The 20136-nt window shown below is 37.9% G+C and overlaps 1 protein-coding gene across 1 annotated transcript in view; it reads left to right on the plus strand.

Annotated features, from left to right (window-relative positions):
• The first annotated feature begins 596 nt into the window (after window positions 1-596).
• Window positions 597-20136, plus strand: part of RAPH1 (Ras association (RalGDS/AF-6) and pleckstrin homology domains 1) — a 60460-nt gene continuing 40920 nt past the window's right edge. The window contains 3 exon segments of the mRNA XM_055812521.1: window positions 597-716; window positions 3947-4052; window positions 4893-5407. Coding sequence (XP_055668496.1) covers window positions 597-716; window positions 3947-4052; window positions 4893-5407 — 741 coding nt within the window.

Below are 20136 nucleotides of genomic sequence, written 5' to 3' on the forward strand. Positions count from 1 at the left end.
GGGAGGAGATTCTTTGTTGGGTAAAAATTGTGCAGTACCACTGAGGTGATCTGTACAGCGTCCAAGATTTAAACTGCCTCATGGGATGTATTGCTGGAATTCTCTGTGGCCTGTTTAAGCATTTCTGTTTACAGATGTGTAGAGTCAGCTATTTGCAGTGCAGTGAGACTGCACTTCCTGTGGGTTGAATGGTGTTGCTTAACTGTGGTCAGCTGAATTCCTTGGACAGGAGTTGAATTTTTGTAATGTAAAGTCAATAGACTTTGCCAACAATAACTGGCAATGAATGCACGTGCAAAGCTAGCAAGAAATGATTTCTGATGGTGTATTAAATGTTGTGGACTGTTCTTCATCTTTTTGTGCATAGTTCTGACAAAAGTGAGCTGCAGGAATGGCTTTGTAATTACCCAATGCAGCTTTCACACTAACTCTTTACTTGTGAGCAGAATAATAAACTGTGAATGTGTGCAATTCTTATAAAGCTTATGGACAGACGTGCTTTGACTTCAGAACACTTTTTCAGAAACTTAGTAGCTGACACCAGTTTTCTTAGACACCGATGCAATTTGATGATCAATCAAACTTATTTTTTTCAGATGGAGCAATTATCAGATGAAGAACTTGACCATGGTGCAGAAGAAGATAGTGATAAGGAAGATCAGGATCTGGACAAGATGTTTGGGGCCTGGCTTGGGGAACTGGACAAACTCACACAGGTTAGGGAGGTTTCAGTCATCTCACAGAATAATTCTTTATAAGCATTGCATGTTTCTTTTCAGTTGGATGCTAACTGCTTAGCACTGCCACTTGCAGCAAGGCAGACTGTAGCACGTGGTAAGCTCAGTACTCTTTAGAGGTTTCTAAATTAGCTTGTTCTCCCCATCTCAAGGTTGTTAAATTAATTGTTCACAACCTGCTAGTTTGACCTTTCCCAAAGGGTATCATTTCTTCTGACAACTATGGAATTGGTATTTTGTCCTCCTGTATATAGAGAAACACTGACTTTAGCTGGCTAGAGGTAGACTGTATCTCTAAATGTATAGTTGGATATTATCCAGCTGTGACAGCACGCTTTTGTGGCACCTGAACAGTAATAAGGAAGAAGAAATGTGAATGTTGCTATTGATGACATGGTAAAGTGCCCTGATACATCCTAGGGGATTTACCATTATTCTAGAGTACTCTTCCTGCATCAGAGAGGCAGCTGATATGACAACTTTTGGCACTGCTTTCTAGTGCTTTTCCTTTCCTTCACAAGTAGGTCTTGCATTTTGCATTGTATGCCAGACTCCTGGAGTGATAGGCCATTTCTCTGTGACTGCTTGCTATTGTTTCTTTTCATTTTTTTCAGCCATGTGAGCTGGCCCTCTTGAATAACATATTTCATCTCCCTCTGTCATGTAGACTTACGCAAAGGTATGATACCTCAAGTTTCAGTAAGCTAAGAGAAGAGGCAGCTTTTCTCATCTTCATCTTACCCAAAGATTGAAGGAAAAGTGAAGTAATCATGTGACAGCATTTCAAATTCAGGCTCTACCTGTTGTCTTTTGGTTAAATCCTTGCCTGCAAGATCTAAATGTAGACAGCATTCTAGGGGAAAATGATTTTTTATTTTGATCTTGACAGAGGAGCACAATAGGTAATTGGCCTTAGACCTTTTTTCATCTGCCCCTTTCTTTTTTTAAGGTATGAGCAGCCTAGAAATATAAGCATACTTGGGGCTTACAGCTGCACTGTTGACATGCAGGCATGAAAAATTATTAAAACCTACTAACAGATAGTTAAGAGGAGGACCCACATCGTTTGTTTCTCAATTCCATATTGCTGAACAACACAGTCTGCAACATCGCCTGATTGCCCTTCTGTCTTTTGTGACTACTGAGAAATTACATTTCCCCCAAAACTTTGAATGATCTCATATGGTTTTACATAAACAAATTAATGCAGTTAGTTTGGAAAGTGATTATGTCTTGATGCAGCTGTCCCAAAAAGAGGGGATGATTAGAGCTAATGAGGTCCAAAGTGCATTCTCCTGTAGTCTCAGTATTTGTTGCTATTTATCAGCTGGACTCTTAAGAGCAGTAGGAGGAAAGGCTTTTTGTCCCTGAGTTCCTTGAACTTTAACTTCCTTTTTAGATTTCCTAAATGTTTGTTTTTGGGGTGTGTGGGTGTGTGTTCAAAGTAAGACCCAGATTTCTTTCTAGAATGAAGTGCTTGTTAAAAGTTTCGTAATTGTTAAGGTGCCCTTGAGATCATCTGAATTCACTTTGCCTTCTTTAACTGTTGGTCTAATAAAAGTGTTATAAAATATAGTCACAAAATTTCAACATGTGTGAATAGTGTTTGGCACTGATGAAGAGGAAATTAACATTTATCCTGCTCTAGTTATCCAGCATTATGGTGCAGGTTAAATGAAGGAAATCTTACCTTGCTTTTCATGATCATTCAGAACTAAGCTTTTGGTACTGCGGCAGTTTTCAGCAGTTCTCCAAATGTTCTCTGATAATAGTGAAAATAATGTGTTTCCAAGGATGTGAAATAACTCGATGTTAAATTCAGTAAAACACATTTTAGATTCTTTAAACTAGAATATGTTTGCTTTACAGGAAATCTTTTGTGGCAGCCTATGGGTTCAGTCTGAAGAAATGAGCCCTAACTCACCTCTTCTCTCTCTGGTTTCACTGCTGCCTTTAGGGTTATAGTTGTGGGTTTTTGTTTTGTTTTGTTTTTTTTTTTCTTCTTCCCCAGCTATTCTGTGTGGGACAATATGTAAGCTAAATCATAAGTATTAGAGGTCATTTTTGTTTGTCCACCTGATGGAAGACCAGGTTGTGTCACTGGCTGCTTCTTATTAAGTGATGTTTGACTTCTTTATAAAGTGATTTTTAATTTTTTTTTTTTTTTAAAGTTAAAGCCAAACTGAGGAGAGAAGAGAGTTAAGCAAAAATAAATAATGGAAAAAATAGTGCATTTGATTTTTAACAAAGACATGAGTAAAGATGTAGAAAACAGAAATAAAAAGCTTAGGTAAGAAAATTCGTTCTCTTGGACCAAGAAGATGCCTTTCTTGCAGACAAGCATATCTTCAGGAAAGCTTTATCAGTACAATTATTGTTTAAATTCAAACCCATTGCAGGCTTGTAGAGCCTCAGCAACATCAAGAAGTAGATTCCCTGTGTAACAGATGTCCCTCCAGGGGCAGCATGCACCCCTTGGGTCACCAGCTGGATCATGGTACCCTACTGCTTGCTACTTACAAAGGTGATGGGTTTTATTATAATATTAAGCCCATGCCATATTAGCCTTTATAACATAACAATTCAATGTATTGGGTAGAAAGATATCTTTTTTTTAAAAAAAAGTATCTATAGTAGTTCTAAAAAAATTTATCCTATGTAAACTGTCTGGAGTTTGCTTTCGCAAACATTTTTCACAGCAAAAACTTATGGAGAAAAATGGCTGAATTTAGCCAGTTGAAAATTCATTCTAATAGAATAGAATTCTTTACTGAATGCTTTTGTGTGCTTATGTCATGATTCTGCTGTCAAGCTGATGATGCATTTCTTAGAGAGAGTGCCACAGTTTGAACCTGTTTAGATACTTGTGCAGTTTGCTGCAGAGATGTTGCAGGTAAGCCAGTTGTCTTGTGTTTCAAAATGACATAGCATGTAACACCACTTATGCACTTGGAATATGCTTCTGTCTTTTTTTATTTTAAACAAAAGAATGTGTTTAACATCTTTTTTCCATTGGATATCTGAAGCTAAATCTCTGTGTTATGGTGATGTATGTTTCCAATCTAAAGTGTGAAAAAGAGATATTTCTCTTTATATGCCAGAAGTTTTTGAAAATTTATCTTAGACAAAATTAATTTTCATTCATCTTGAAGATTTGCTTGTTCCATTCCGTGTCAAACTTTATTCTGCCCTTTTTTTGTCTTTTTCAGAGTTTGGATACAGATAAGCCTGTGGCACCAGTGAAGAGATCACCTCTCCGTCAGGAAACCAATCTTGCTAACTTCTCGTATCGCTTCTCCATGTACAATTTGAATGGTTTGTTGAATTATTTACCCCCTCAAATATTAGTTTAGGAAAAAAAACTGTTTCAGCTATAAATAAGAACATTGTAAAATATAAGAGCATTTAAAACAGCTCTAGGTGAAGTGGTAATGTGTTTGCTGAAGTCATTGCTTTCTGATGGCACAGAATTTTGAGTATCCTAAAGTAGTATCTTTTATAGCACCTAGTATCTGAGAGTTGTAGTCTAGTGTTTGTATAGAAATACACATTCTGGGGTCTGGTCTCATGAAAGAATGGATTGATGTATCTGTTAAATGGGAAGAAAGAGCATCTTGCTTTGTGAGACAAGATGCAGGCATATAGTTACAGAATGCTTTCACGTTAAAAATCGTGTTTTCCCCTGTCTTAAAATAGCTTCTCCTGGTTGTAGTGCAGGAAACCTTTATTTAAAGGCCTTTAGTATGTGTATAGTATTTTGTGGGTTTTTTAAAGCAGTGTCACATACCTTGCATTGCTTTTGCAGAAAACACTTAGAAAAAACCTACGCTTTTTTGAAAAGTTGAGTTGTGATATTGTACAAATGTAATTTTAGATTCTGTTCACAGGACAGCAATTTAAACTTTACAAATGTAATCTCAACATTCACAGATTTCTTCTGTTGACAAATGTATTGAACCTAAATATTGTTTTTTTAAATTACTCTTAGACTAGTCAAGAATAGTAGTGCAGATAAATTTCTGCTTAGCAGTGAGCAGAGATTTTGCAGTACAGGTGGGAAAAGAAAATATAACTTCCTTTGCTCCCTTACCCTGTTACATTTGATAACACAAATGAAGTAACTCTGCACATACTGAAAACTCTTGTTTGTTGCAGAAGCCCTGAATCAGGGGGAGACTGTGGATCTAGATGCCCTGATGGCTGATCTCTGTTCCATAGAGCAGGAGCTCAGCAGCATTGGGTCTCATTCAGCAAACAATGCTGCAGTGAAACGCCTCACCACAGAATCCAAAGCTCAGAAACCACCTGCTAGCCGACCTTCTACTAAGCACGGCAGCATGAAAGGATTATCCTCCTCATCTGGTAAGGTGACCAAACCATCACATGCCAACGTATCTTTGGATGACATCACTGCACAGTTAGAGAAGGCCTCTTTGAGCATGGATGAGGCAGCCCAACAGTCTGCAGAAGACATCAAACCAGTAGTTACTGCTCAGCACAGGAGGACAGCATCTGCTGGCACAGTGAGTGATGCTGAGGTGCGCTCAATCAGCAACTCCTCCCGTTCCAGCATAACCTCTGCAGCTTCCAGCATGGACTCCTTGGATATTGATAAGGTGACAAGACCGCAGGAACTGGACTTGACATCACAAGGGCAACCAATCACTGAGGTAGTGTGTCACTAATTCAAGGCTTTGATTTGGTTTCGGTTTTATTTCTTCAAACTCTTTCCTCTCCCCCTGCCCCCCATGTTGACGCTCCTAGCTAGGTATCTTCAGTACAGTGGGGTTGATTAAAGGTTAAAATTGCTTTTGCATGGAACGCACATGCTATGGCTACCTCTTTCTCTGTTCTTGTATCTGTTTGCAACGCATCGTTTTAAATAATGTGTACTTTTTTAATTCTTTTTTTTTTTTTTTAAGGGCTTTCCCTATGTTTTACTCCTCCTAAGCCGGTCATGGATTTTAATGTTTATAGTTAAAGTTTTTATTCTAAGTAAATCTCATATATTGCTTTTCATTTAAATGTGAGGAGCACACAGCTGTGGAAAGCAGAAAGTACAACTGATAAGACTATGTTCCTGTTACATACACTTAATACTTGAAACGCATGGAGCAATCTATGAGTGCCTATCTGGAGCTGTACTATACCAGTAATTTGCTGCTACTTAATATTCTTGTTTCATGTATGTCAGGGAGAACTCTTTGAAGCAATTCACAACACAGAAAAACAACTGGCCTGGGATACAACAATAGCAGATGTTCATTTGGAGTTTTGGTGCCTTGGCATTGCTTAATTAGAGAGGAAACTTTTCAGTAAAAACACACCTGGTTTGGGGAATGTTGAAGTGCTGGTGATTTGTGTGAGGAAAGGGGGAAAATGCTCCAGTGAATTTAGGGAACTTAAAACTAGAAGCTGTCTTGTAGAAACGATCGCAGAAACAGAAATCTGGCCAGTTCAAAAGTCAGTTGTACTAATATGCATGTTCTCTTACGGGAGAGAACTGGAACAAGCTGAGTTTATGCTAATCAATAATTAACACTAGTTTGAATGAGCCGTGCTGAAAGCATGCCTTTATCCACTCGCAGCAGAAGTTCATCTGATGTAAAGAGCGAATGATGCAGGCTTGTTAGTGTAATGATCAACTCATCAAGGTCACACTTAGATTTAAATCTTTATTTGAAATGGTGAGAAATGAATGAGTGACAGTTTAGGCAAACTTGCTTTTTCTGTAAAATGTTGGTGTTCACTGTATTTTTATTGGAGATTCCTACTGAGTGGAGCAAAATAGAGGTAGATAGGAATGTGTCCTTTTCTCTTTGGAAAGTTAAAATGCAAACCTTTGTGTTATTGCTCTAGGCCTAAGTGTTGGAGACAGCATGTGACAGTCATTGATTATATTGATTGTTTGTCAGTCATTTTCCTTCTGTGGTATGACAAAGATTATTTTTGGTTTCTTTGGATCTCTGTTATTCATGCAGATATTTATTACCTGTTTTGAATATGAAAAGTTAGGCTACATTGCATTTTTGTCTCTCCTTGGGCTAAAAAGATGACTGACTTGAATTAATCACTTCTGTAACTTGCATAGCACAAGCAAAACTTGAATTTTGCATTTCTTAACTTTTAAAAATGCAGGATGTTCTCTGAAGTCGATTTTGAAGATCTCCCTCTAGATCTCCGCCTCTCTTACCGCAGGAGCAATATGCTTGAGTCATCCATAATATGGCCCTTCTTGTCTCCCAGAGTTTTCAGTTCTTTGTATGGTATAATTAATCAACGAACCACCTGCTGCACATGAGTAACTTGATGTTGGTGAATCAAGAGACAGAGGTCAACAAGTTGCTTTGTCTTCACGGGAAGCTTATCTATATTGCTGCAAGTATTGCAGTTGCTTTCTGAGCAATTAGCCACTGACTACAGGGCTCAAAATCACCCCCAAAAGCTTTTCTCAAAGACTTGTGAGTGCTGCCTTTGTAAACCAACTGATTGCTTCTTGTAAGAACGTGGCTATTGTTTCTCTGCCCAGATAAGTTGATAAGAATGATTCCTTTGAAGGAGGTAACCAGAAAATATTGGTAATTTGAGAGCCGAATTCTGCTCTTCTCTTGAGAGCAGAAACCTGTAGGCTCATTAACAGTGCTGTTTTGTTTTTGCTCTATTCTTTTTAATTTCAGTAGGCTGAGGATGGTGTTCAACTCTGAGTACAGAACTGGTATTCAGCTATTCAGTATTAAAACTGTTATGTGATGGGATGGGACTTTTTACTGTGAAGCAACCTTTTTTTTTTTTTTTTTTTTTCTTCTTATCACCAATGAACAGAAAAGGGGAAAATCACATTTGTTTGGAGTTTGTGACAGATTCTGTGGTGGTATTTTTTGAATGAAATTCACCTTGAATGAAATGGGCAGAAACCCAAGGATTCTTTGGTAGAATCATTTGGTACCAACAAAAGAGTTAATTTACTTTTGCATTCATTTAGTGTCTGAAAACTACCCTTTTAAGGGTTAATTAATCTTCACAGCAAGGTTTTAAACCAAAACACTTTTTCCTAGTAGGGCTGAATTCTACCCTTCCACCCACACAGTTGACTCGATGCTGTCTCTAATAGAGGACATCCCTCTGAGGAAGTAGCCTTAGAAGAAGAGACCTAGTGCTCGTGTAGGAAAAACCCCCACGGTTTTTATGCATCAAGTGGGAGAGGCAATTACTTCATGGCCATAGCATATGTGTTTTGAGACTTGTTATTCACAGTGCTTCAAGTCAGCTCTTTCCTTTTTTGCATGTCATCCTTGAGACTGACTGTAGTTGAGCTGACCTTTAAAATTTTTCTCTGCTGCTGTGGCTGTTATGAAAGAGGTCAGTGACTTGGCAGCTCTGCCCTTTTGACCTATCCTTTCTGTCCTCTCCAGGCAGTATAGGTACTTTAAAAAGTCATCCTTCTTCAGCAACTTAATGTTACACTCTTCCTCTTGTGATTCCAATAAAACTAAGTAAAACAGAAGACTGTTTTGATAGGAGGAAATGCTTGCCTGAAAAAAGAAATCAAGCTTTGCACTTACTGACTTCAGTATTCCAGCTGGAAAAATAATTCTCCTATGTATTTAAGAGCTCTCTGACTTGGAAATGTAGGGAAATCCTGTAAAAGAACTGCCATGCACTGACCTCCTGAAGGTATGTATAGTCTAGTGTACTTTCTGACTGATACTGCTGAAAAATGTTATGGAAAGAGGCTGCAATTCCACAACCACCAAAAATGGGAGGCTATTACTTCCCTTTCCTCTCATCCTTCCTTTCCCAAAGCTCTTATTTACACTCTGCCATTCCCTCCTGTGTCCCAGCTTTGGCACTTACTGGTACTTAATACACCAAAACTTGTCAGTTTTATTCTGGGGCTCACTCTGTGTTATCTGGGTGAATTGCCCAGAGGGGTCTGATGTGTGCTGATGCTCACCCAGTAGGGGGATTCCAGCCAGGAACTGGAGGCTGAAAGGGAGAGCAGGGATACACACATTGGTGTTAATGGATTATTCAGTCTTGCCTGAGCAACTGGACAGGCACCTTAGCGTTGTTGTATTCCTTTACCTTCTAGCAGTCTGTGCTGTAGGATCTTCCTGGAGCTGAAGGTACATCAGCTTCATAGCAGATGATAACTCTCGGTGGTCTTATTGGCCAGGACAAACCTTGTTCTCATTCTGAATTTGTCTCTGTGCCACTTTCAGGAGAGTTGACTGGAATTCCCTGGGTTGCATAAAGTCATGGTTTTATTAGTTGTCATCATGATTTGTTCTCATTTTCTTGCTTTCATAAAAATTCTGTTATAACACTGTCTTTTTGGATGCTGTGAACATAAATGTCTTCAAAGACTACTGGTTTGTAGTCTCGAGGTCTTGTCTTGTACTAAGTGTTGTCTGTCTGCAGTACGTTCTTGTCTTCAGTCCCCTCTAAGCATTGCTGAATAAGAAAAGTTGTTTCCACCCCACCCCAACCCCCATAACTTTTGCTAAACTGAAATTTGTCTTTCACAAAATTCTTCGCCAGTTTCTTGCTTGAACAGTGTTCTTCCTTAAACTGGTAGGTTACATTTTGTCTTCTGTGCTTTTAGTTGTGTAACAAGCGGCGTACACTTTAAACCTTGCTTTCTGCATTTGAGATACCTTACATGAGTGTAGACCGAATAAGTGATATAATAGCATGAGTTAAAGGTAGAGGAAGTGATGACTATATGAATAACTTGTCCCTCCACCCATGTTATCTTTTTTCTTCTTTCTTTGGTCCGTCTGCCACCAAGAAATTGTCCTCTATTTCTAGCACAGCTCACTGAAAATAGAGAGAAGGAAGTAGTGGGGAGAGAATAGAGCACTGTGTTGATCATGTTCATGTAGCTAGTTGTCTGATCAGTGAAAGGGTCCATTCATGGACAGTCATTGTTACTGTCTTGCATATACTCAGCGAAGAGGCTGCAGATAAGCTTGAAGCCTGCCATCTGGTCTGGGACAGTACAGCATCACCTCCCTGCCCCCCCCCCCCCCCCCCCAGCTCAACATGGAGTTCTTTGTCTGTAACCCAATTTGCACAGCTGAGAGATTCTGACTTACATACAAAGATAATGCATAATTTAGCAGTTGGTAATGCTACGTGATTTTTTTTTTTCTTTAGCTTTTACTTTAACTCATTGTAGTTTTAGACTTGATGTATAAGAAGTGAAGATCATGACCAGGGACTGCCAGTGCATTAGAACTACAGGCTCTTTGCTTCACTCAGCAGTGGAGGTGGCAGTATGGAGTAAATGTTAACGTTTCTTTGGGGGGGAAAACAAGTGAGCTTTGGCAGTATGACAGTAACGTTGTAATGTAAGCTCAGCAGGCATACACAAATCTGTGTTGGCTAATAACTCTTGTGGGATAAAGTGGAATACTTGAAATGGGTGTAAGGAAAGACAGTTTGTGTTCCACAGCAATTTCGCCTTGGTTCTTGTATGGACTTGTTGTCACTAATGTAACACTTGCATAACAGTGGCATAATGCAGAAGCTTTTTTACCAATTAAAAAATATTATAGGTCGTGTTTTATGGGAGATTACTAAATGTAACATTGTATGAAAGTACAGTTAATTCTCTGTATGGAGAGAAATCAACATATAGTATGCATGGCCTTTGGTAGGCAACAGTGTCTTAAAATAGAGCTGGATTGCTGAACCTCACATATTATTTGTAGGTGATTTGAAGAGCAGTTGTGGTCTTATTTTAGCTCTGGAGGAATAGAGCTTTCATATTTTGAAAGCTGAAGGTTTGAGTAGTTTTCCTTATGTTCTATGTTTTGTGTGGTTAGCAGATGTGAAGGATGTTAGTCTTCAGTTTGTGAGAGTAGTCATAGATATGCAACAAACAAGGCATGACAGATGTTTGTTTTGTGTTTCTGCTAAAGACTCCTAAAAAATAATTTCGTTTTCCGACAGTTCTGTTATGTCCCCAGTTTTGTACACGGTCTATTGTGGAGTATTTCCAGGTATCCTTTTCCTAAGCTGAAAATAGTCAGTGGAAAGACTTAATTTGAAACACAATTAGACCATCTCTTCCTCTTTCTTTTTTTTCCAATTATTAGTCACAAAGTGTTTTTTAATAAGTCAACAGTAAAGGAAAATTGTGCATATCTGTCATCTTGAAGCATTACTTTGGCTTCCAGTTTTATTGGCAGAAGAAGTGTGAGCTGTCCAGTTTTCAGATGTTCTTGAAATGCATGTAAAATGGCTCTTCACTTGCCAGATTTTTGGAGGCTTTCAAAACATTGAGATAAACATATCAGTACAATACTTAAGTATTTTGGTAATCAAATGTGCTTGGTTATTCATCATGTAGTTTACGCATGACAGTAAAACAGTTTTCGTCATGTGATGCACTAGAACCCAAAGATTGCTAACACGCTCTTCCCGATGCCTTCAAAACTAGCACCTAAACTTTTTTTTAATGTTATGCTTACGGAATCAGCAAAGCCAATGATAGGAAGGGATTTTATTTTTTTTTTTTGTAACGATCTTGCATTGGAATCCAAGGGGGATGTTCTAAAACCTTTTAATTACTGCACATGCATGGAGTGGTAGGTTTTAAAAATTGAGGTATATAGCTTTAAAATAAGTGAAAGGGAAATGAGAACCTAAACATTATCCTTGTATTAGTAACACTGATCAGAGAATCAAGATTATCTGATTTATTTCATAGTCATGAATTTAAAATTTACACTGTAACTTTTTTTTCACATAGGTCACTAATTATGTTTTACATTTTCTGCTACGCTTTATAAGAATATGTTTATCTTCTGAGATTGCCTGTCAAGTTTGCCTCACACTGCCTAAGCTTAAAAGTTCCCTCCCTGGAAGGAACAGGAAAATGGTATGATACATGTCTTGTTTGGCAAAGCTGGTATCAACTAAAGAATTACAGTTATGATATATTCTGTTACCTTAAGTATGAACACAAAGGCATTGCCTATGCCTAAACGCGGTTCTTTCTGGTCGTTCTGTGATGCTGGAGTCTTTTGTGGATGAGCAACTAAATGACTCAAACTCCGCTATCCCAAATGCATCTATCTGCAGTTAAAACTGCTTCTTAGGAAATGTTCCTGGTAGCCCCTTACATGAGGCAGTAGTGAGGTGACTGTCTCCAGCGAAGTCATAGTATATCAGTTAAATTTGCCTGCAGTGTGCTTGGCCTTCATTCCCTTGTACTCTTCTGGAGATACCAAACACTTGATGGTTTTTATTCTCCGGTTGTTCTGACTTATTAAGATGAAGTCACACAATTCAACGTTCATCCGCCTTCGTTTTCCAGGAGACTCTTGCCTATTACAAGAAAAGAATGAGCTGGTGGCAGTGGTAGTCAGCTGAGCTGGTACCCTCTTAAAATGGTGAGATTTCAGTGTGCATATGTAAATGTATTGTTTTGATGAGTAATGCTAACAGTAGAATTGCTGTTGCTGATGGAAGTTGTCTGCAGTCCAGGGACTGTTCTTACCCTTTTAGCTTCCCTTCCTGTCTCTTTACGCGCGTTGATTAAAGAAGTCACTATCACAGACTGCATCAGTTGTAGAAGACAGTTTGAATTGGTGCTGTGTAAATTACCACACTTTAAAATAATCTCACTGCTTTCATACTGACTTCACAGTGCTTAAGAAAAATACTTGTGTCTATGATAGAATTTTTTCTCAATAAAACCTATCATTGATACAGACAAGCTAAGAAAATGGTTGCTCAGTGGTCGGAACTCTTACTAGATTCATCTGCAAGAGACAGAATACCATAGATCAATGTCAATCTAGGCAATATATCTCTTGGAAGAAGCAGTCTTGGACCAAGCCACTAGACCTGAGTTGAGAAATGAGAATGCTTGCCTCATGATGTTACCAAATTTTATCAAAAGCACTGCAGGCAGTTGAATGCTTTGGTTGCAGTTTCCAGTGAAGTCACTCTGCAAGTTGTGACTAATTAATGGAGCTTTTAAAACAGTCAATTTAATTGTAGATAACACCAGTCCACTTAAAACAGAGACAAATTCTTTTACTCTTTCTGCAACATCTAATTAGATTAGGGAAAAGAAATACTACATCTGTAGGAAATTAGCAACAGATTACTTGTTTGTCCTTACTTCAGGCTGCCAAAAATCAAATTTGGAACAAATGACAAAAATTAAGAACACAGCAGCCGATTGTGGAACATTAAACTCTTAAAGAGGAGAGAAGAGTTTATGCTGTTTTCTTCAGTTGTATATACTTTGAACTTACAGGATGAAAACCAGGATTTGTCAGGTTTTTAAAGGAGTTTGAACCAAAAAATGAGACTTCATGTTCTGAAGGAACAGCTGAGATCTGGCCTTTTAGCTGTGTCAGTTTTGTGCTTGCTGGTTAGTGTTTAGTCTGTTCTAGTCTAAAAAAAGTTGTCTGCAAATACAAAGAAGAGTCTTCATTTTTAGTTAACTGAATTTACAGCCTTGGTTACAGTTTCCTGTGTTGGGCACTTACTAGCCTCATGTTTGTTAAAGTTACGCAAGATTTTAGACCAGCCACATCAACGGTTTGCTTTATGAATGCAGGTATAATGTTTTTCATATAGTTTATCTACTTTTAACCAAAAGGGTAGATTTGTGACTTTTAACTCTCCGGACGTGTATACCCGTTCTCTTCTAGTGATTGTTCTTTGGATGATTTGATGTCTACAGTAATTTTTGGGGGACTGATTCATAGTTTAGAAGTCAACAGACGTGTAAGCAAATGTTACTTAATACAGTTATTAGTGTAAAAGGCATCAGATCCAAACAAAACCAATTAAAGCTATGTGTACTCTTATTCCTTAGGTTTTTTAGCTGCTTTGATACTTGTTTTCTGTGCTGCAGGTAGAGCCCTTCACAGGTTGAAGGTATTTTTTCTCTAATGCAGTTATGCATGAATTAGCCTTACTAAGGTTTAGGGTTGGGGTTTTTTCCTTCCTTCTTTCAGTCTTCCGCTTAATGCATCTCTTTTTGGACAGATCAGACCCATTTTCCATGAAATTATGCTCCATCTTACGTATTTTTTCCCTGTAATGTGTTTTTTTTCTTTTGGGAAAATTCCACTACTTGAAGCCTCCTCCCTGCCAACAAACTGTTTTGGGGGATTTCATGTTTGGTTTATGCTAATTTAGGTTCATGCGACTGCTGGATTTTGCCAGTCTTGCCACATCTTGTATTGGCACTAATGTTTGTGCAGCTGCCTAGTGATTTGAATCGGCTTGTGGTCTCCCTGAAAAATAGTCCTTTGGAATTAGCTGTTCATTGATCCACTGGACTACTTGGTCAAAATCACCGCTGTCCACACAAATGATGTGAGAGCACACGGTTGGAGGAAGGTCAGGGCTGCCTCTTTCTTGTGGCAGTTCAGTCTTAGATTTCTTAAAACCAGTAGTGAAACTAAACTTGAACTGAAATGTTTACTAGGTTTTACAATCCTTTCTGTTGTGCTGTGTCCCAAAGAACTTGTGTTCGACAGGGAAGCATCATAGGAGGTGCACGGACTAGCAAATATTGCACCTCATGCCCACGGTGCAGCAGTTTCTTAATTTGAAATGTTCACAGACACGTTTCTTAAATTGCAGTGAATTTCGACAGGTGTAGACTGGCATGAAGTTATAAGCATCCCTCGTTATTAAGAACACTTGCTGTAGATTAATTTTGTTGTTTCGGGGGTTGTTTTTTTTGTGTTTTTCATTGTTGTTGTTGTTTTTAAGTTGCAAAGTTGAACACTTAAGAGTTAGGAAGTTCCAGTTGCCTGCAGTGAAATGGAGTTGCATGAGTTCCAGGAGGAGGGTTGGCCACTTGGGAGCACAGTAATAGCTCCAGATTCCCACTTCCCATGTCTGGCTCCAATATGCTTTGCAGCAGCCAGACATTGCAGTTTACAGAAGGCTGCTGTACTCTCCCACCATGGACCCAAGCATTCTCAGACTTGGCTGTTCTTTTTTTTGTTCAAGGTTAGTAGTGTGCAGTCCAGTTGAAGGGCTGCAAGAGAAGATGCAACCTTGAGACTTTTTTAATTTAGACACTCCAGACTTCACTGAGGCTTCAGGGACTACCGTTCTAATTCTAAAGGCTTATGCTCAGACAAATTTGGGCAACTTCCCACAGCACAGCACAAAGCAAGTCTTTGAGGTTTCTGCTGCCAATAATCTATTTCATGGTCAGATGTGCAGAGGTCTTTAAAAACGTCTATATTTTAAATGAGATACACTTTCCTCTCCTCTCCTGGAAATACTTTGTCTAGTGTAAATTACTAGTAATCATCCTGTAACAGTAACCCATCATGAAAAATTTCTTATAACTTGGCGATTTTTTATAAGCAACTGAAAACACATCTTGTACGTGGAAGTATCAGGCAGCTCCATTACCTAATGCGGCCATTTCAGTTTCTAAGTGTCTATTTTCCTTTTTCGAGGTTTTGATAATTATATAAATTGTAACCCCTTTTGGATCTGTCAGACCTTAACTGTGTAACTCAATTACCAAAATTAACATGCCTGAAACAAATACTTCTGTACCTTTGAAGGAGAAGGAGCAAGCGTTGAATGAGTCACTGGAAATCTTAGGGTCTCCACTTTTTAGCAGCATAATATTCAATTTTTAATCCCTTAAAAACTTCGCAGTAAGAAGCTTGTCACCACCATGAACGTTGTGTCCTGAGACAGAAATGTCTTAGGTGTTTTTTTTGTTCTTTTGGGTTTTGTTTTTGTTTCTCCCCCTCCTTCCCTTGCCAAAGATTATGGAAATACTTCCAGAAATATATGGAATACAGAAATACTTCCTCTTCATTTCTTTTTAAATCAATTGTAGTATGAGGGCACCTAGAGCTGTAAAATAGTATATAACCAACTGGAAATTATATAAATCTCTACTAAATGGACGTTGTTCTTGTATGTACTTAGTAATTGTCACCAGAGTGTATTATGTTAATTACTGGTATGGAGGAACTGACATGGGAAGCAGATAAGTTTGTGTAAAGGTGACAGTATGGGTTGGTGTTTTTTTTTTTTCCTGTTTGTAGTGTTTAGAGGATTTAACTCTGTTTTTGGCTTAGTGAGAGTAGTTGTTCAAAGAGAATGTTACCTGGATTTGTTTTCTGATTTGTTTCAACAAAGGTTGAAAAGTGTGTTGTGTGTGCCTGCAGGTGTTTTACTGCAGTGCTTTTTTTTGAGACTACTATTTCCCCTCTTACTGTGGTTGAAAACATACTTGTATCCTATGTCCTTCTCCCTTCCCATAGGAGAGTGCCTGAATCTCCTTGTCTTCAAGTCATTGTTCATTTGTTCGTAAAAAAAAATTTGGATGAGGGACAGTGCAACTTCTTAATCTAGTTTTGTTGCCTTTGCTTAAGATAATTGTCATCAGTGCTTCTTTTTTCCCCTCTTCTAAGCAATAATAAAGCCTTTCTTTCTCCTCCTTCTCTTTCCTTTCTTCCCTTTTGCATCCTTCCCTCCCCATTTTCCTACATTTTTATTGTTTCTATGGGACATTCCATCAATCAGTCCAAGCATCCCATTAACTTTCCAGAAGAGGAAGCTGAATTGACTCCTGTAAGTTATGACATGTTTATATGGCTTCTTTTTATGTCAATAGTTGCGTCACTTTGTCTGCAACAGAAAAATCACGTTAGTGACTTGAGCTTGATTTGTTAGTATCCCAACAGTGCAGTAAGGTAACAGTGTATATCATTGCAGTCAATCTTTTTAGTTGTCTTTAAGTTGGTCATTGCCTATTTTCCAGTTATTAAATGGGTAAGGCTACTTAACTTACACTTCTTTTTCTGAAGCATGATTGCTCTTGACAGTCGTATAATCACAGAATCATCAAGGTTGTAAAAAAACCTTTAAGATGATTGAGTCCAACCGTAAACCCAACACTGCCAGGTCTACCACTAAACCATATCCCTAAGTGCCACATCCACGTCTTTTAAATACCTTTAGGGATGGTGAATAAACAACCCCCATTGTAAACAGAAAATGGATATTTTTAATTGGTTGTCCATCATTTTATATTGTATGCTCTTACGCATTCCATATGAAAACCTAATCTCAAAGAGTTTGCAAAGAAAAATTTCAGTTCTTCTTTCCCAAAGGGGGACAAAATTACAAAAATGATGTTTAAACTGTTTTTAATTCTTGAGTTCTCTTTCGAAAACAGTGGATTCTAATTCTTTAAGATGGAATCTAAAGAATTGAATGTACTGATGTAGCTGAAAGCTGTAGTAGTTAGCTTTTCAAAAAAGTTTTGCAAGCTTATAGTTTTCTGTGGGATACTGCTCGCTCACTCAGTTTCCCTCATTTTAGTTTGTTTCTTAGGGACAGAAGGAGGCTTTTAAAAAGATTTTTGTAGTGTTTCTCAACCATCTTGTGCAATCCAGTATAGTGGCACAAGAGTGCCACCAGCTGGTTTAATTAGATGCATGTGTTAATGTTAAATAGTTTTGCAGTAAATGTGGCAAGATACATTTATTTAGTCTGGAGAGGAGGAGACTCGAGGAGGGGACCTTATTGCTCTCCACAGCTACCTGCAAGGAGGCTGTAGGCAGGTGGGGGTCGCTCTCTTTTCCCAGATAACCAGTGACAGGACAAGAGGAAACAACCTCAAGTTGCGCCAGGGGAGGTTTAGGTTGGATGTTAGGAAAAATTTCGTCACTGAAAGGGTGGTGAAGCACTGGAACAGGCTGCTCAGGGAGGTGGTGGAGTCACCATCCCTGGAGGTGCTTTAAAAAACATGTAGATGCCGTGCTTAGTGACATGGCTTAATGGTGGGCTTGGCAGTCCTGGGTTAATAGTTGGACTTGATCTCAAAGGTCTTTTGCAACCTGAATGATTCTGACTCTACATTTTATGTTCACAAGTCCTCAGTGTCTTGTCATTGTCCCTTTTTTGTTTTGTTTTTTTAATGTACTGAGGTAAGTTACTCTGTTGCACACACCTTGAATGAACGATGTCTTTGAACCTACAGATATTTAACCAGAAAAAAGTTTTTCTATTTAACATATTTTAAGGCATTAGAACAGTAAGATAAAATATCTTAGAAAATTGCCAGTTCATCTTTTTCTTACACTTTCCATGCACTTTTTGTTCATTATTTGTAAGTTGACAATGTAAACAATATATTTGGCACCTTTCATACTGTATTGTACTGTTTTTAAACCATGTATGTATTCTGAGCCCTTACCTTAAAATTAGAGGGATTAGATACAACTCTGCCTCTTAGTGATGACATTGAGTATTTCCAAATTTGTCCCACCCACTTCTGTACTAAGTGATAATAAGATGTGCAACAAGAAGATGATGTGTTCGGTATGACGATTATCAACGTTTTGCAAAAATGTGCAAGTAGAGTTGAAGGAAGGAGGCAACGTGTGTGGCATGTTACCTGTGGACTGATGGAATGCTACAGTTGTAAGATGGATTACACAGCCTGCATCCTTCAGAACCTCCCTAGACAGCTCAGTTTATCACCTCTTCTAAAAGGATCTTTTCCTTTTAAAATCCACCCATCAGTTAACTGCAACAAATAATTCTAATATGCTCAGTAACTTAGTTCAGAAATAATTTCAGGTTGGTTGGTTTGAAACTGACTTTCACGGTGAGACATCAGAACCTCAAGAATTAAAACACACTGAACTTTTTGCAAAGGAACTGACAAGGATAACAGGGGAGTCAATCTTGAGCTTTTGGCCATGTAGAGTGTTAGTGCAACCAGTTATGTTCTGAAAATCTGAAAGATATTTTCATTTTCCTAGTAGTCCATCTGTTTTATCATATTTAGGAAACGTGTTTTGTAGATGTAAGGTTGGTGATGGATATAAAAATGTTTCATCACTGGAAAAATTTTCTGGCATAAGCGCAGCTACTTTGTATTTAAAAGGAGTATTGTGTTGAGTTCTCTGGAAACACTGTGAAATGCAATATTGAACAGCTGGTCGATGAACTTCTGGTATTTAGGCCTGAAGATAATGGATGTTACATTCCTGTCTTCAAAGAAAGGATATAGGAAATCTTTGAAGTCCCAAATGTAATTTGGAACAAGACTCTATTCCATATTTTTATAAAGATCAATGCTAGCTGTCTTTGCTGAATGAACTACACATGAAAACCATTCAAATTTTTTTTTGTCCTAACAGCATCTAGAACTTTTAAATGACCAAGTTAATTGTACTCAATCTCATTTTTCTTGTTGTGATTATCCATATCAGCTAAAGTTTGTAATGGAGACATTAGTGGGCTTATTTAAATGCTTTTTCTTTTGTTTGTCATCATATCCCATTTTTAATGTAAAAATGTTTCTGTACTTTATATTTTTGTGCACAGCTGTTTTGTCATCCCTTGAGAAAGGTATACTTTCTATTTTATAGAATGTTAATGTTCTCATCAGCATATCTTTTCTAGTATTTTGAGGATTTTTTTATTATTACTATTTTTAACATTCATAGTTTTCAGTGTGATTTGGAATAAGTACTGCTGGGAGTTACGGTGGAAGACAGTCCAAAACAGTCATCATTGCAATGTCAGTTTATACTTATTGTATAAAGTGAGTTAAAACCACAATTGTCCCATTTTTTGGTAATAATTTTCACTACTTTTTCTCTATCCAGATCTTCTGAACTAAACTGAGTTTCTGAAACTTAGTTCAAAATCTGCTTCATATTACGAGGAAGCACTAAAACATAATTGAATACCTTTTTAGGTATTGTGTAAAAATTGTCCCCAAAATAAGCGATTTTGGTATGAAAAGAAGTTGCAAACATATTCAATACATGACACTAGGCCTCATAGTTGCTTTTTTGGGGGAAGGAAGAGTATATTCTGATGATTATAAAGAAACCAACTTAGTGCAGTTCGGTCTGCAGCATGGCTACTGATATGGGCAGCCTGCCCAGGGCTACTGTTGTAGAGTCCTGTAGCACAGTTTATATTGACAGATTCTTCACTTAAACAGTTTCTGTGGAAGTGCAAATTACATGATTTGATGACGTGACAAGGAGGAGAATTTCTTATTGCCTTTTAAGAATCCTCTTAAAGGCCTGTCACATTTGCCTTCCTGGATGCTCACCAGGCTATGGTATTTTGAGTTCTGCCTGAGCAGTGCTGGTGTTAGATTAACTAGGAATCTTAAGTGGAGTCTGGCTCTGTATTCATCATTTAAAATATCAAAGTATAAGTGTTGGTTTTAAAATTCTTTTATTGGCAGGATGGTTTTATAGATCCTCTTTTAGTACAAAACTCTAACATGTGCTAATGTCTGTTAAGTGATTTTTTTCTACGTATAGTGGAAACAACTTTGGGAAGCTTTTTCATTTGCACTGCATTTGCATTATTCATTTTATACAAAAACTTATGAAAAGGTATG

Source organism: Falco peregrinus, chromosome 8, assembly GCF_023634155.1.
Source record: "Falco peregrinus isolate bFalPer1 chromosome 8, bFalPer1.pri, whole genome shotgun sequence".
Taxonomy (NCBI): Eukaryota; Metazoa; Chordata; class Aves; order Falconiformes; family Falconidae; genus Falco; species Falco peregrinus.